Genomic DNA, 15,297 nt, shown 5'->3' on the forward strand with positions numbered 1-15,297 from the left:
TTTATATACACCGATCAGCCACAACATTAAAACCACCTGCCTAATATTGTGTAGTTCCCCCTCATGCTGCCAAAACTGCCAACCTGCATCTTAGAATAGCATTCTGAGATACTATTCTTCTCATCACAATTGTACAGAGTGGTTATCGGAGTTATCGTAGACTGTCAGTTCGAACCAATCTGGCCATTCTTTGTTGACGTCTCTCATCAACAAGGCGTTTCCATCTGCAGAACTGCCGCTCACAAGATATTTTTTGGTTTTTGGCACCATTCTGAGTAAACTAATCTATAGACTGTTGATCAGCAGTTACAGAAATACTCAAACCAGCCCATCTGGCACCAAAAATCATCCATGCGATTATCTAACCAGCCAATCGTGTGGCAGCAGTGCAGTGCTAAAATCATGCGGATATCAGTCAGGAGCTTCAGTTAATGTTCACATCAGTCATCAGAATGAGTAAAAAATGTGATCTCAGTGATTTGGACCATGGCATGATTGTTGGTGCCAGATGGCTGGTTTGAGTATTTCTGTAACTGCTGTTCTCCTGGGATTTTCATGCACAACAGTCTCTGGAGTTTAAAAACAAAAAACATCCAGTGAGCCACAGTTCTGCAGATGGAAACGTCTTGTTGATGAGAGAGGTCAACAGAGAATGGTCAGACTGGTAAAAAGTCTACGGTAACTCAGATAACCACTCTGTACAATTGTGGTGAGAAGAATATCATCTCAGAATGCTATTCTGAGATGCTGGTTGGCGCTGTTTTGGTGACACAAGGGGGACCTACATAATATTAGGCAGGTGGTTTTAAGGTTGTGGCTGATCGGTGTATATATATATACTGCATAAAAAATCTTACAAAAAACAGTGTTTTGTTCAAAATGTCTTTAATTTCATGCAGAAATCAAAATGTAGTTTTGCGACTTTTAGTTTGTCTTTTAGCTTTGAAGTCATTTGCTAGATTACTCCTTAAAGTTTACAAAGTAATTTAAAATATGCAGTCTTAGGGGCCATTCTGACAAAACGCTTTCTTGCTTTTGAAAAAACTAGATGTAGTGCAACGAATAGAATGCAGGTGTCACAATACACATTTATTTTTATTTTTTTAATTAAAGATCTTTTAATTTGACACAACATCTTAAAAACGCTGCACTTATACGTGAGACACTGAATAAAAAGGTGAGATGTGGAGCAACGGCCAAAGACTTCTGTCTAGCACAAGTTTACATAGAAAAACAACAACACAGGCCGATGCAATAAAGTGTTTGGTGTGAATGACCCATTACTCTTCCAGAAAAAAAACAGCCCAAAATATTCATGACTCATGTTGCCCAACACAGATTTTTGTCCAATCAAGTGTTCTGTAGAATGAGAATTTTTGCAGTAACGTCCCACTCACCATCTTCCTCTGTCTGTTTGACGATCTCCTCACTCTCTTTGCTGCCCTCAGGATTGGCCAGAACCAGTCGTAGCCGGACCGTCACAAAAGGCCTAAGTCCTCTCAGAGTGTAATGAGAAGAAGTAGGTATAAGCTCCTCAGCAGCAAACTCCTGCTGGTTGAAGACATACTGGTACTGTACAGTTAGGTTAAAGCTGTGGCAGCGTGTCACCGCGTACCCGAAGGTTTCCCACTGCAGGGTCAGCTGACGAGCGCGGATGTCCACCACGTTCACATTCAGGGGACCGTTGACTGGATCTGTACGGAGAAACAGGAAAATTAGTTATGGATTTGAAAGGAAGGGAAGATGGAGTTAAATTTGTAGGGAAATTTTGATTCCCTGTGAAACCTGAAATGACTAATGTATTGGCTAGGCCATTTAATCGGATGATATTTTGCCTCCTTTGTTCCCAGTTCCAAAATCTACCAACAGCAATCTGTTTTATGTATTTACAGCACTGTGCAAAATTCTTAAGCACATAAGATGTTTCACAAAAACATTTGTCTTAAGATGGTTATTTATATCTTCAGCTTTAGTGTCAAAAGGAAATATTAATTTTAGACTATCAAACCTTCCTTTTGCAAATAGAATAGAATAGAGTAGAAGAACAGGGAGCCCTGCAACAGATTGCATGGCCCCAAAAGAGCCCCCCCCCACTGAATATAAAGTCAGTATGGAATTTACATGAAAAGACAAAAGCAATTGAGACAGCCTAAATAGATAGAAGAACTGTGGTGAATTCTCCAAGAAGCTTGGAACATCCTATCTGCTGAAACTTTTCAAAAAAAAAAAAACTGTGTCTTGGTGTACCTAGGAGAATTGGTGCTGCAAAGGTGACTGCAAAGGCAGTCACACCAAATATTGATTTAGCTTTTTTTTTATGTTTACTGGACTTTGTATGACATTAAGTGATAAATTAAAACTATTTATGGCATTATGTTTGAAGACATCCTCACAATTCAACATTTTTCACAAGTGCCTAAAACTTTTGCATAGTACTGTACATACATACCTTTAAGCATTATATTGGCCATCAGCCGCCATTTTCTCTACATATCAATATTAGCCATTGAAAAATCAATACCAGTACTAATACCTCCGTATGGGGGAATATTACTTTTCTAAGGAATAACAAGATGCAAATTGAATCGCTAGATTTTTTTATGGAAAAGCAAAATCAGGGATGCGGCCCCTCCAGTGTTTAGATATGTAATTGACCAGTATGTTGTCTGAATGGCAAATCCTAACAGACTTGATTACAACCATCCTCTGCTGCATTGGATATCCTAGAACAATACTGAATTGTGAAACAAGCAGTATCAAAGATACACCAGTGGATCCAGTGGGGTTGTTGGAGCAAATCTCTTTGTCCTCAATGTTCCACTAATTCCTCTAGATTAGAAGAATCACATAAAAGAGGCTTGCGACTGGTTTTTGAGTTCGGCCTTAAACCAATATTGAGGGAGCAGAATGTCAAAGACAGTTTTAACTTCTTAAGATAGTTTACATTGTGGCAGCTCTCTTAGGACATGTTTATTCTGAAAGTTCTGAGAGTTCCACAGAGTTCCAGGGTTCAGAGCAATGTAAGCATTGTGAGAGCTGTGTCATGTCTAGGACAGACATGAGTATGCCCTGAAAGCTTCAATGGCTCTGTCATTGGTGGTTTCTACATATGGGAGTCTGATGTGTTTCTTATTGTTGAGCTGTACTGTGTTGAAGCTCAAACAATCCAGACAGACTGCTAGGAAAGATTAAAAAGAAATAACAGTCCATCCCTTACTGCTTTCTAAGTACAAAGATTTTTTTTTTTTTTTGTCTTGAATTCTAATACAAATATCTAAACATCCTTATAACAAGATATGTTTACTTGAAGCAAATTTGATTATTATGCTACATGGTTTTCAGAGAATGTATCTTGAAATAAAGGAATAGTAATAGGGGATCATAGCAGTTTGTAACAACATAAGGGTGAGTAAATGATGACAGAAATATTCATTTTCTTTTTTGAGTTAACTCTCTTTTTTTTTTTTGCATAAATCTAACAGAATTTAGTGATATTTATGTCATAAAAGTTTGCTGATGAGTTAAAAAAAAACTTAATTCAAGATATATTCTCTGAAAACAATCCCTACTAACACAATATTAATTGTCAAGTAAATGTATCTTGTTTTAATGATGTTTAGATATTTCTATTCGAAAACAAAAAAAAGTGCAGATTATTTGTTTTTTTCTGTATACTACTGTAAACAAGATATCAAAGCATCCTCTTAAGTCCACATTGGGAGATCTGCAATGTTGCTATACTCTTTTCTTTAATCTTATCCAAGAAATTTACTGAAAAAACAACAAATCACCAAAATCCCCCAATCCTTAGTTCCAGAAGGCCAGATTACGGCTAATCTGTGGTTAATCAGAGTTGGTTCTTATTTTAAGGTGTCATCTAAGCAGATTGGAGAGTGTAAATCCTATGTGGCTAAGCAGAGACATATGTCCGATTGAGCAATGTTTTGTCTCTCTGTCGACGAGGATCCATGTCTTAACATGTTGCCCCCCGTCGAGGGAGGGTGTTGGTTGAGTTGGGGATTTGCCTGGTGGACAGGTGCAGGGAAACAGTATTATCATTAATCTGATAGGAGGTGATGTACTGTATATGCGAGAGCATTAGCAATACGGTACTGTGCGGCAGTGGGGTACGATGTGATGCCATAGGTGGGCTTTTGGAGCCCGGATGAGGGGTGGTGTAGATTAGCAAGGGGAGATGCTGATGGATGGCAAGCGTAGAGGGTCATTAATCGCAGATGTTGGGGAGAATTGCATAAGAGAAATCAATCTTCGGTACTGCTGCTGCGCTGCTTTGGCACGATCTCTACAGACCCAAACACCCCACAACATTTATCACACCTCCACCATCTCTCACTCTTTCTCTCTCTCGTTCATCTCTCTATGGAGTGAATGAGGAAACTGCAAGCAATAAACACATCAATGGGTGTCCACCATACCCAACTGCGTGGGTTTTATAAACTGAGCAATTCAGATGAGATAAGGAGAGAGGCAGAGAAAGAACAAACGGAAAAATAACAACAGCTTCACGGTGGAAAAAATTAGGTATTAAAACTACCATTTGTTAATAAGAAACAAAATGGAAAACATCAACAGATTAACAGTGAAAATGAAATGAAAAAGAAAGAAAATACAAGACACCATTATTAAATTATATTATTTAATTATATAGCATTATATAGTGGTCAGCGGTAGCCACTGCTTTCTAGATATCGGCATCAGCCATTGAAAAACCTGTGAGCAGTTGTACAGAACAATGGAAAACGAAACAAGCGATTAACATGACCAATCTTAAAAAAAAAAAAATAATAAAAAAATAAAAAATAAAAAAATCTGTTCAAATGAAGAAGAGACCTATAAATGGTTTGGCATTGGTGTGTTGCTAATGATGCTGTACTCTAATAAGCATAACAATACAAAGCCCACATAGCCTAAATATTAAGTAAATGCTCATTATGTTAAATATGTTTATTCATTATTGTTAGTATTAAATCTAATCAAATCAATTATTTATTTCTAATCATTCATCTTGCATGATTCATCTTGGAAGCCATTTTTCTTAGTTTCTTTGTTGACATAGTTACCTTTGTTGGGCATTGTAATGTAAAAAGCACTAAAAGAGAAAAAAAAAAGTGTTTGAGAAAGAAACAGCACTTAATTCAATTAAAGAATATTGGACAAGGACAGGAACAATGCACCCTGTGCCAATAATTCATTTATTGTATTTGATATCCAAAGTCTCCTGAAGACTCTAGTCACCCCATGCAGTGACACAACTCAAATCAATTAGATTAACTCTGGGAAAAGATGTTGGGTCGTCTCTCTCAAGAGTGTTTTTTTAATTACTGTCTGCTTCTTTGTTGTGGCAGTAAACAATACTTAGCATTTAACTCTGGATGAAACTTTAAAACTTCAAACATTTAATTAGGTGATTCAAATGAAAATAAGTGTAGTTCTACATCTCACAGCATGAAGCAAGAGTTTGTGAATCATGTTGGGGCTTGACGATTATGTCGCTTTATATTCCCAGCAAAGGAATATCTTCTGGCAGTAGCAGCCACAAACACTGAGGATAATTGACATCATATTGAAGTTTCTCATACATACTGATGCAGGGTAAGCAGCTTCCACACTGCAGCCTTGAGTATTAGAAGAGACTCAGAAAAGCAAAGTTCTGCTGTATACTGTGCTGGTGCATTTTAGCCAACAGCATGCTTAAGGGTCAGGTGGCATCGTGTGGCAAAGTTGACCATTTTAGAGGGTCTTGTTTAATGAGGAAACCTCAATTTTCAGGGGTATACCTGAAAGGACGTTTCGTTAAAGAGCTGTGTTGCACTTTCACACTGAGGAAATGACAGAAGAACATTCAGATGTGTGAGGGCAGAGCAGAGGAGAAAAATTTAACTTTACTCTCGTTACAGTACTTGAGTACATTTTTCACATTTTTCAACTTTTTCTTAAGTATAAATAATAGTACTTTTACTTGAGTTAAAAATGAAGTATTCAACTTCGCTACAGTTATTTTTCACCACAATTACAACGTACAAAAAAGACATAATATTTTTGAATATTTGGGAAGAAGAAAGTTATACTCGCTAAATCTTTTTATAATCTAAAATGCACTGTGCGCAGCACGATGGAAGCCCGCAGGGCACAGCATCACGAGCACAGCAGCAGCATGTATAAACTGCCGCCAGTGTCCTCTTTTCTCTTGCTTCTTCAAGACTTTCTGCCCTGTCACTATACAAGAACTGTAATACTGCGATTTTCTGCATATTTCATTTTGTTCTGCCTTTCGCCACTCTTGTTCAAAATAAACTGTCCTAGCGGGTAACACTCTCGCTCATGGTGCTGTACTGTACTTCCCTGCCCTGTGCTGCTGTTTATCTGTCTGAAAATCCTCACCCGCTAGAGGCCAAAAGTGCGCAAGGGATGGATGTTATATAAAAAAGGTATGAGAAATCACAAAACATAATGTAACCAAATGCTACAATGTACTTAATAATATTTAAATATTTTAAATAACCATAATGTTAATTAAGACTTTATTATTACAACTGTAATACAATAATACTTATACAGAACAACCACTTTTAGTGTTTGAATTAATCATATCTCTCACTAAACACTGTGTGTAATGTTTATTTTTGCCTTATTTTATTCAGTGGACATGTAGGAGTTGATAAAAGTTTGCAGTTTGCTTATCCTCTTGCAGCAATGCAGGTCTTTGGCATTTAGAAGCTGCTAGTTTAGGACCTGTGAGGAGTCTGTTTCTCAAACTAGAGACTGTGATGTACTTGTATTTTTGTTGTGCATCTGGATCGTCCACTTCCCTCTCTATCCTGGCTAGAGATTCTTATTTCAAAACAGTAATGCATGGAATAGCTTTCATCTCTCTAAAACAATAGACTTTAGGAGAAAATAGAATTTCAGGAGAAATGTTTTTCTTTTTGCCTATTTTTAAAACCAAAATTTGACTTGCAAGTTTAAAGTAACTTGTAAGAACTCCCCTCAGCAAATGGGGAAAAAACCCACTGTATTGTGATTTCCGCATGGAAACATTTTCAATTGTTCTAATAATAAGAAAATGTTCTTGAGTACCAAATTAGTACTTTAGATTGCTTTTATAAGGAATAGTTGACACAGTATATGTTTGCCATCACGGGTAAAGAAAAAATGGAATAAATACCATTTAAAACAATTATTTCAAACAGTAATAATAATTTGCAATTAATGATTTTGGCAGTTTTTGATCAATCCTGGGTGAAAGGAAGCATCAATTTCTTTCAAGAACAAAAATTTCTTTGTGTTCTAAAAATGGAAGCGTATATACTATATAATATAATTTGCATAAAGTAACTTGTAATTACTTGAGTAGTTTTTCGGCAAACTACTTATTTACTCTTACTTGAGTCATAATATTTCTCAGTACTTCTACTTGTACTCAAGTGAATTATTTCTTCAGTAGCAGTACTTTTACTTAAGTAAAAAAAATCAGTACTCTTTCCTATGTATATATAAACAGTAGAAGATCCCCCATAGTCCACTACTTTGGTTGTCTTTGGGCCACAGTGTCCTCATTCTTGCCCAGTTCTTAAGAGACTTTTTGACTGTTGATTTAAAAAATTTATTTTTACTGCAAATGTATATCGGCCCCAAATATCGGTTATCGGTCTCTTTGATTACTAATAATCGTTATAGTTATCGGCCCTGAAAAAAACGATGCTAAATTTTACTCAATTAAAAAAGTAAAAAGTACTTTTATCCCCTTTCACTCAAATCACGAGTAAAACGGCAGATTATCAGTTCATAAACACTAACTTTTCACTCTGTTCCTCACACAATGCTATCTTATGACATATAAACACTTTTACTATAGCGTATGACTCATGTTAACGTTTGCATTATATAACCAACTATATTTACAAGCTTGTTTAAGTGTGATCAAACTGTGCAGTAGCTCAACTGATAGAAAGTTGTATAAGTGATACAAAGGTTGGGGTACAAGTACAAAAATATCGTGAGCCAAAAGTGTCATAGAAGCACCACAAAATCACATTGCTTTGGAAATTGTGTTGTACATATCACATTTGCTTTTTCTGACACTATCGGTTAGGGTTTAGGGTAGGGAGGTAGGTAGGTTTTGTTGATTTAAATCTGGATAGAACATTAACCTTAAAAACCTCATCTGTTTGGAAGAACATTTCACTTGCTTTTAGCGCCACACAGTGGACATTTAACTTCGGAACTGCCCTGAGATGTGTAATAAACCACATAATTTTATTTTGCAAAAATGTTGCCACAGTCACGCAATGTTCGTTGCAAGGGAGAAGGCACTCATGAATTGCAATGTCAGAGCACCCAGCCCCTTGAGACATAGAAAAAGATAAAAAAAATAAATAATAATAATAATTAAAATGAAGCTTTAAAGAAAGTTAGTAATGTTATTGGTTTTGTGAATTGTTTTCTGAGGTTTGCTACCAAACCTTGCTGTTGAGCAGTTGGATGAATTCAATACAATTCATAATAAATATTTACTCAGATTCTATTATTTTTATAATCATTATTATTATTATCATTATCATTGCTGGTTTTATAGTTATGATATTAATTAATAGTTGCCTAACAACAACAATAATAATTCAGCAAATAGGGAGCAGAAATTCCTAGAAATGATTTAAATATGAAGGTAAGTGAAGAAATAAATGACATGTACACATTTAATTACAAACACCTTTTGTTTTTATATACAGTATATATATATATATATTTGCAACACGAATGATGACGAATGTACTATTTTTTCTTTGGAAATGTAATTAAGTAAAAGTACAAGTATTCCGTTTAAATTGTACTCGAGTAAAGTACAAATCCCCAAAAATAATACTTAAGTATAATACTTAAGTATTTTTACTCAATTAATTTACACCCCTTTAAGATGGTGCAGTTGGCATCATCAGCAGTTTCATCAGCAGCAGCTTCAAAGGCAACAAAATACATCTGGTTAGAAGACATTGTAATTTTATACTGATCATCTTGAGGAAAAAGTGAAAGAGGAAGAGGAACAGGGAAACTGCAGAGCAAGATCAAAAGGAAAATACTTTCTGTGAGGTAGAGCTAGGTTTTCTCTGTAACACTATAATAAATTAAAAAATTAACATTACTATATTATATATAGTAGCTAATGTCCATTTGCATAGTTAGATATGTCTTGAAATTTTAAGAAAAAATCTCAACCCCATTTGAAACCCTGCATTTAAAGAAATTAACCCTTCCCTTTGTCTTTTTTTCTTTTCATACTTTCCTTTTCTACCATAAATTCTAAAAGTTACTAAAAAGTTACATGGTAGTATTGTGTTTTTTTTTTGGACATCACATGGTATTCAATAAAATACATCAATATGGTAATCAGTCCATAGTATTATAGTGTATTTCAAAGTACTACGGTACTTCCATCTGGTAACATCACTGTACCATGGTACCTCCACCATAAATTTAATTTCCCTTTTGTTTTTGTTTTTTGATTGTCTCTCTTTCTCTATGAAATGAACCTCATCAAATCCCTCCAAACATTTGTTGAAGTCCAAATAATTTTGTCAACCAAACTATTTACTGACAGACAAGAACACAACTTACTGAAAGCTGATTACAAAGAGAGACTGTTGTACATTTGTGAAAACACTCAATATGACAAAACTAAACAAACAGTAGGTTTGTAACATTCCTATTCTACCTGCGTATGGGACTCGATCCGGTCTCTCCGGCATTGGAGGCGGGTGCGCTAACAAGGAGGCTAAAGGCTACAGCACTTAGCATTAGTCACTAGTGCAGCTCTTGAGGTCAGGAGAGTGAGGTAACACATTTTTTTCCATACCTTGGTATAATTGTGATATGACGGTTATTGTAGTGGCTTTCATTGTGTTTATTAAAATAGTGGGAAAAATGTGCCACACAAGTAAACAAAAATAATGTGTACACAAAAGGTGAGAACTAAAACAGAGAAGATTAATTCTCAAACCAGGGAGAAGTTTAAATAATGCTAATGACCCTGTTCACAGTTGTCTTTAACATATAATACACAGCCTCATAGCCTTCCATTGGTTTACCATCATGTTGCTATCTTTCTTACTCCACTGCTGTCTATTTTCAATATATATAAGGACAGTTTCAGAACAAAAAGTAGGGCATGTATTTGTTTTTTTAACACCTAAATTGATTTCTGGGCTCTAAGTATGAGCAATAATAATAGTGATGCTTACAGTAGTTAAAGGAATATTTCATCATTTACTCACCCTCATGCCATCCCATATTTGTATGATTTTCTTTTTATTTGCTGAACACAAACAAAGATTTTTAGAAGAATATCTCAGCTCTGTAGGTCCATACAATGCAAGTGAATGGTGACCAAAACTCCAAAAGCTCCAAAAAGGAGATAAAAGTAATCAATACGACTCCAGTGGTTTAATCCATGTCTTCAGAGGTAATCCAGTTGACTTTGGGTGAGAACAGACCAAAATATAACTCCCATCTTGTCATTGCAGTCTCTAGGTACAATCATGATTTCAAGCTTGATTACACTTCCTAGTACTTGACGTATGCGCAGAGCACTAGATGATGCTACAGGAAGTGCAATCGAGCTTGAAAGCATGATCGCCAAGGAGACTGCAGATGTACAGTCAAAAAGGATTTATATTTTGGTCTGTTCTCACCCAAAACCAACTGGATTGCTTCAGAAGACATGGATTAAACCACTGGAGACTGATGCATTAGTTTTATGCAAATTTTATCTTTTTGGATTTTCAAAAGCCTGATCACCATTCACTTGCATTGTATGGACCTACAGAGCTGAGATATTCTTCTAAAAAAAAAAAAAAAAAAAACACTTATCAAGATTATCAGAGAATATCTATTTAAATATTGTCTTTTCCTCACACAAAGCAAATTGTTTGCTTTTTGACTTAGAATGACTTGGAATGTATTTTTAGCTAAACTAATCTTTTAAAGTCTTTCTGCATATTTCCTTTTCAAATGCTGAGGATAATTTTCTATAATTGATCTGGAGTAGAAAACAGCAATAATAAAATTCATTCTCTTGTACTTGTGGGTCATAAACACATTAAAACTGCACAAGAAACAGAGAGATTCTGGGTAAATCGCTCCAATAAAAATAAACACAAAAAAGGAAGAAAAGATGAACAGTAACAAAAACAATACACACAGAGGAGGTATAAAATGAAAAGCTATAAGACACCCTCATACAATATGTTCCCAAAAGAAAACTCAAACCCAGTCTTGTTATTGTTTAGCTTTCACCTGAGCGCCGGGCGGGGAAAAAAGCAATCACCCTTTCCTCTTCCCTAGTCAATCATCAGCACCCGGATTCCAATCATTTAAACCTTCCAAGAGGAAAACAGTATGAACTCTCTCTCCACTTCCTGCCATAATGACTTCACGCAAGGAGAATCATGATATATCAAACGGCAGGCGGCAAGAGGAGAGCGGAACGGTAGGAGTTGGGATAAGAGTGCAGGAAGAGAGTGCTTATATTCATGAACTCCACAGGAGGTTTTGGGACATTACGGAAATACTGGGAGTGCTTGTAAGCAATCTGTTATGGAAGGGGCCAGGCGGCAGGGGGAACGTCAATTGTGAAGAGCCTTGAAGAGTTTTTGAATCAGAAAAGGTTGGAGCAGGCATCAAAAAGGAGCTCACTCTAGAAGAGTCATGAAAAAGAGAGCACAGGGGCTTGCTTGGTGGCCGCTGTTACTCAATGTGACGGTTTGTTGATGACAATGTGTTCCGGTGAGGTTTTGTTGGAGATGGGAATTGCTGGGGTGTAAAAACTTCATTATGTGTCAACTTGGCTTCAGAGTGTGTTTAACTAACATTCAGAACTCCAATTCTACGCCCAAGAAACCAAACAACCACATTCTTAGCTTTAGTCATAGGGTATCCTCAAAACAAAACATGGTCTCACAGCTACATTTTGTTCAATTAAATGTTAAGCTGACAAACTAATGAGTCGTTTGTTTTATAAAAGTGCACATTTGGTTATTTTAGTAGACATGCCATTAGTTATAATTATTTCAGAAGAAATGCTGTACTTAGGGACGATGAACTCAGCATGCGAATGAGACCTAGCATGGGACCACGCAATATAAATTTTAATTGACAGTTAAATCAAATGCTGAAAAAGGTTACAATATTGTTATTCCTCTCCTATTGAGAGGGACAGACCTTTCTGTCCCGGGTGACCTCTGCTGGAAAAGGCCATGGAGCCCATTGTTATGCATGAATAATGAAGTCACTGAGCAGACCAGATCTCCCATGCAACGGACTTAATTGGATCTCTCTGACAACAGACCTGTGCTATTAGCCCAAAGTTATTTGTAAGGGTGTGAAACATGAATATAAATAAGAGGTAATTACTTTGATGTCATTATTATGAAATAACAACATCTTTGTTTCGATCAATTTAACTTGTCACAATCATTTTTGTAATGTTTGCTCTATTTTAACTGTCACTTCTGCTTAAGTTTTGCTTCAATGTGCTCGGAAAAAGTGCAATTAACTTAACAATGCACAGTACAGTGGCCCCAAAAAGTACTTGGACACTTAATACACACTGTGTGTGTATGTCACTGGATTTAGATTCAAAAATTTCAAACAAAGTGTAACCTGCAAACAAATGATGCTTTTCTCAAAACGAACTTAATTTTTTGCAATTATTTTAATCAACGGGTTGTAGCATCTGGACCAATCAGACACACAATTATTCATTATTTAATTAATATAAAAGGATATAAAAGGAGCTGGCTCCCAACCGTTCATTCAGGTTTTGTGCTGAGGAGCCGAGACAAGGTCCCGGCCATTTCAGCGGGTAGTTCAGTACTGTGGCAAGAGGGACACAACATCTCGTTCCCTCCATCAGGGAACGGAGGTTACGAAAGTAACCAGGACGTTCCCTATCTGTCACTCACTCGACGTTGTGTCGATGTAGTGACACTAGTGGTCCCTATACAAAATGCCACAATAAGCTGAACTGTGTTATGTGGACTGGCAGTGCGAGACAGGCAGACCGCTGTGTGCCTCGTAGCCAGCGCACCAGGCCATCACATAACCTCCCCCAACGCTCTTATGAGTGTCGAATGGTCCTTTGGAACAAGTCGACTTGCCCAACAAATAGGGACAGGCTAGCCCAGCCGTGGACTCTTTTCCTCTTTTTTCTACCCAAAAAGAGTGGAATTTTGTTTACCGGCTGGGGGCCATAAGTTTCTATGTCGGGGGGTGTCACTCCTAAGAGGTAGGTCCTACCCAAAGGGGGAGGAGCTCTACAAACACGGTGACCGGGGGCAGAGGAACCTCTGCCCAAGGAAGACGCAGTTTACCGACAGGGAAACGATTTAGCAGGAAATATGTCACATGGGGTCACCTATGGGGAACCAGTGCATGTGGAGCACAGGGCTTAGTTAGCACATGTACTGTGCCGGCAGCGAGTTTCTCTGCAAACTCTGGCACAGGGCTAAGGAGGAAGTCATCCAGGGATCGCAACTTGTGAACATGACTGGGAGTCAAAAGCGCCAGTCTTCACTTCAGGGGAGGGGAAAGGTGCTATGCGCAAGTGGTACACCTGGCCAGCTGTCCCGGAACTTACCTGCTCGGACCTGACAATACACGGGACGAGACCGACTCAACCCAGAGATTGTAGAACCTCACAAAGGTGTTGGGTGTTGCCCAGCCCACTGCTCTGCAGATGTCTGCCAAAGAGGCCATTGGTCAGGGCCCAGGAGACTCTGTTTGGAGACAGCGCTCCCTTTCCGCTCCCTTTCTGCTGTCCGCCAAAGTAAACAAAGAGCTGCTCGGAACTTCTAAAGCTCTGCGTGCGGTCCAAATAGATGCGTAAAGCACGCACCGGACACAGCAACACCAAGGCTGGGTATGCCTCCTCCCGGGCAGTGCTTGCAGGTTCGCCACCTGATCCCTAAACGAGGTCATGGGAACCTTACGTTTCACTGACAGAGAACGCCTGCAGGTCCCCTTTCCTTTTGATGGAAGTGAGTGCAGTCAGGAGGGCAGTCTTCAAAGAGAGTGCCTTAAGCTCAACTGACTCTAGGGGCTCAAAGGGAGCTCCCTGTAGACCCCGAAGGATTACAGAGAGGTCCCACAAAGCACCGATCCGACTGCGCATCTCTGGGGGTCTTCATGTCATAGAGGGAGCCCTAACCTGAGTGATCATGTCTACCACCGCAGGTCTGCCACCGTGAACCAATCTTGATGCCGAACCCTCACTAGAATGTGTTTTTGCGTCAACATCTCGAATGGGAATATGTTCAAAGCCCGGTTCAGTACTCGCAGGTCCAAGATTGGCCGCAACCCACCGCTTTTCTTTGGTACGATGAAGTAGGCACTGTAAAACCCCATCTTCATCTCGGCCGGAGGGACAGGCTCTATCGCACCCTTCCGTAGAAGGGTAGCATTCTCCACATGCAAGGTAGCGGAAGTGAAGCGGACGCCGCTGAACCTGGGTGGGCGCCTGGCGAACTGAATCGCGTAGCCGAGTCGGACGGTCCGGGACAGCCATCGCGATGGGTTGGAGAGTGCAAGCCACACGTCCAAACTCCGGGTGAGGGAGACCAAAGGGACAATCACGTTGGACGTACTGGCGGGTGGGGCCTCGCGGTGGGGCCTCGCCTGAGGTGCCACATTGAGGGGGCTCAAGCCCCGTGGCTGTGCTGAGTCCAGGGACATCGAAGAACTTACCTGGCTCCTGATACCCACCATAAGATTGGCCGGGGACGGGGGAGGAGGAATATCGTCCCTGCAGTCTGTCGGAACCAACCCGGTGTGGGCATGTTTGTGACACAGCTGGGCGCGCAGGGGCGGCCCGCTGCTGGAGTGCCAAACCTGCTGAAATGGGACGGTGGACGGCGGTCATGACGACGGACGTGCGCACCGGATATGTGACCCAGGGAACAAGAAAACTGCTCTTTTGTTGAACTTTTGGGTACCGCAGCCTCTTGGGCATGCGGCGAAATAAAATGAAACAAAAGATTCTCCTCCCGGCCCTCCACCAGGGGATGGAGTGGTCTGTCCACCAGCTCCAGAGTGGTGGGTCTCCTCGTCCCTGGGTTGTCCATCTCAGGGACACTTCGAAGCCTTCCTCGGGTTCTTGGTGGCCGGCAGTGAGATGGGTGGTGTCTGCTTCCTGCGGTGGGCTCCAAACTGGGGCCAGGCTGTGGGGGCGGGCTGCGGTGGAGCCGGTGTTGTTGCTGCAGGAGGACGCCCTTGGCAGGATCTTGA

At 39.3% G+C, this 15,297-nt stretch overlaps 1 protein-coding gene across 3 annotated transcripts in view; it reads right to left on the reverse strand.

Moving 5' to 3' along the window:
- LOC127445935 (receptor-type tyrosine-protein phosphatase T-like) overlaps positions 1-15,297 on the reverse strand; it is a 365,971-nt gene that overhangs the window by 156,457 nt on the left and 194,217 nt on the right. For all 3 annotated transcript variants that reach the window (XM_051706455.1, XM_051706454.1, XM_051706453.1), the window contains exon 9: positions 1,398-1,694. In XM_051706455.1, coding sequence (XP_051562415.1) covers positions 1,398-1,694 — 297 coding nt within the window. The remainder of the gene's footprint in view (positions 1-1,397; positions 1,695-15,297) is intronic.

The sequence above is a fragment of the Myxocyprinus asiaticus genome, chromosome 9, assembly GCF_019703515.2.
Source record: "Myxocyprinus asiaticus isolate MX2 ecotype Aquarium Trade chromosome 9, UBuf_Myxa_2, whole genome shotgun sequence".
NCBI classification, from domain to species: Eukaryota; Metazoa; Chordata; class Actinopteri; order Cypriniformes; family Catostomidae; genus Myxocyprinus; species Myxocyprinus asiaticus.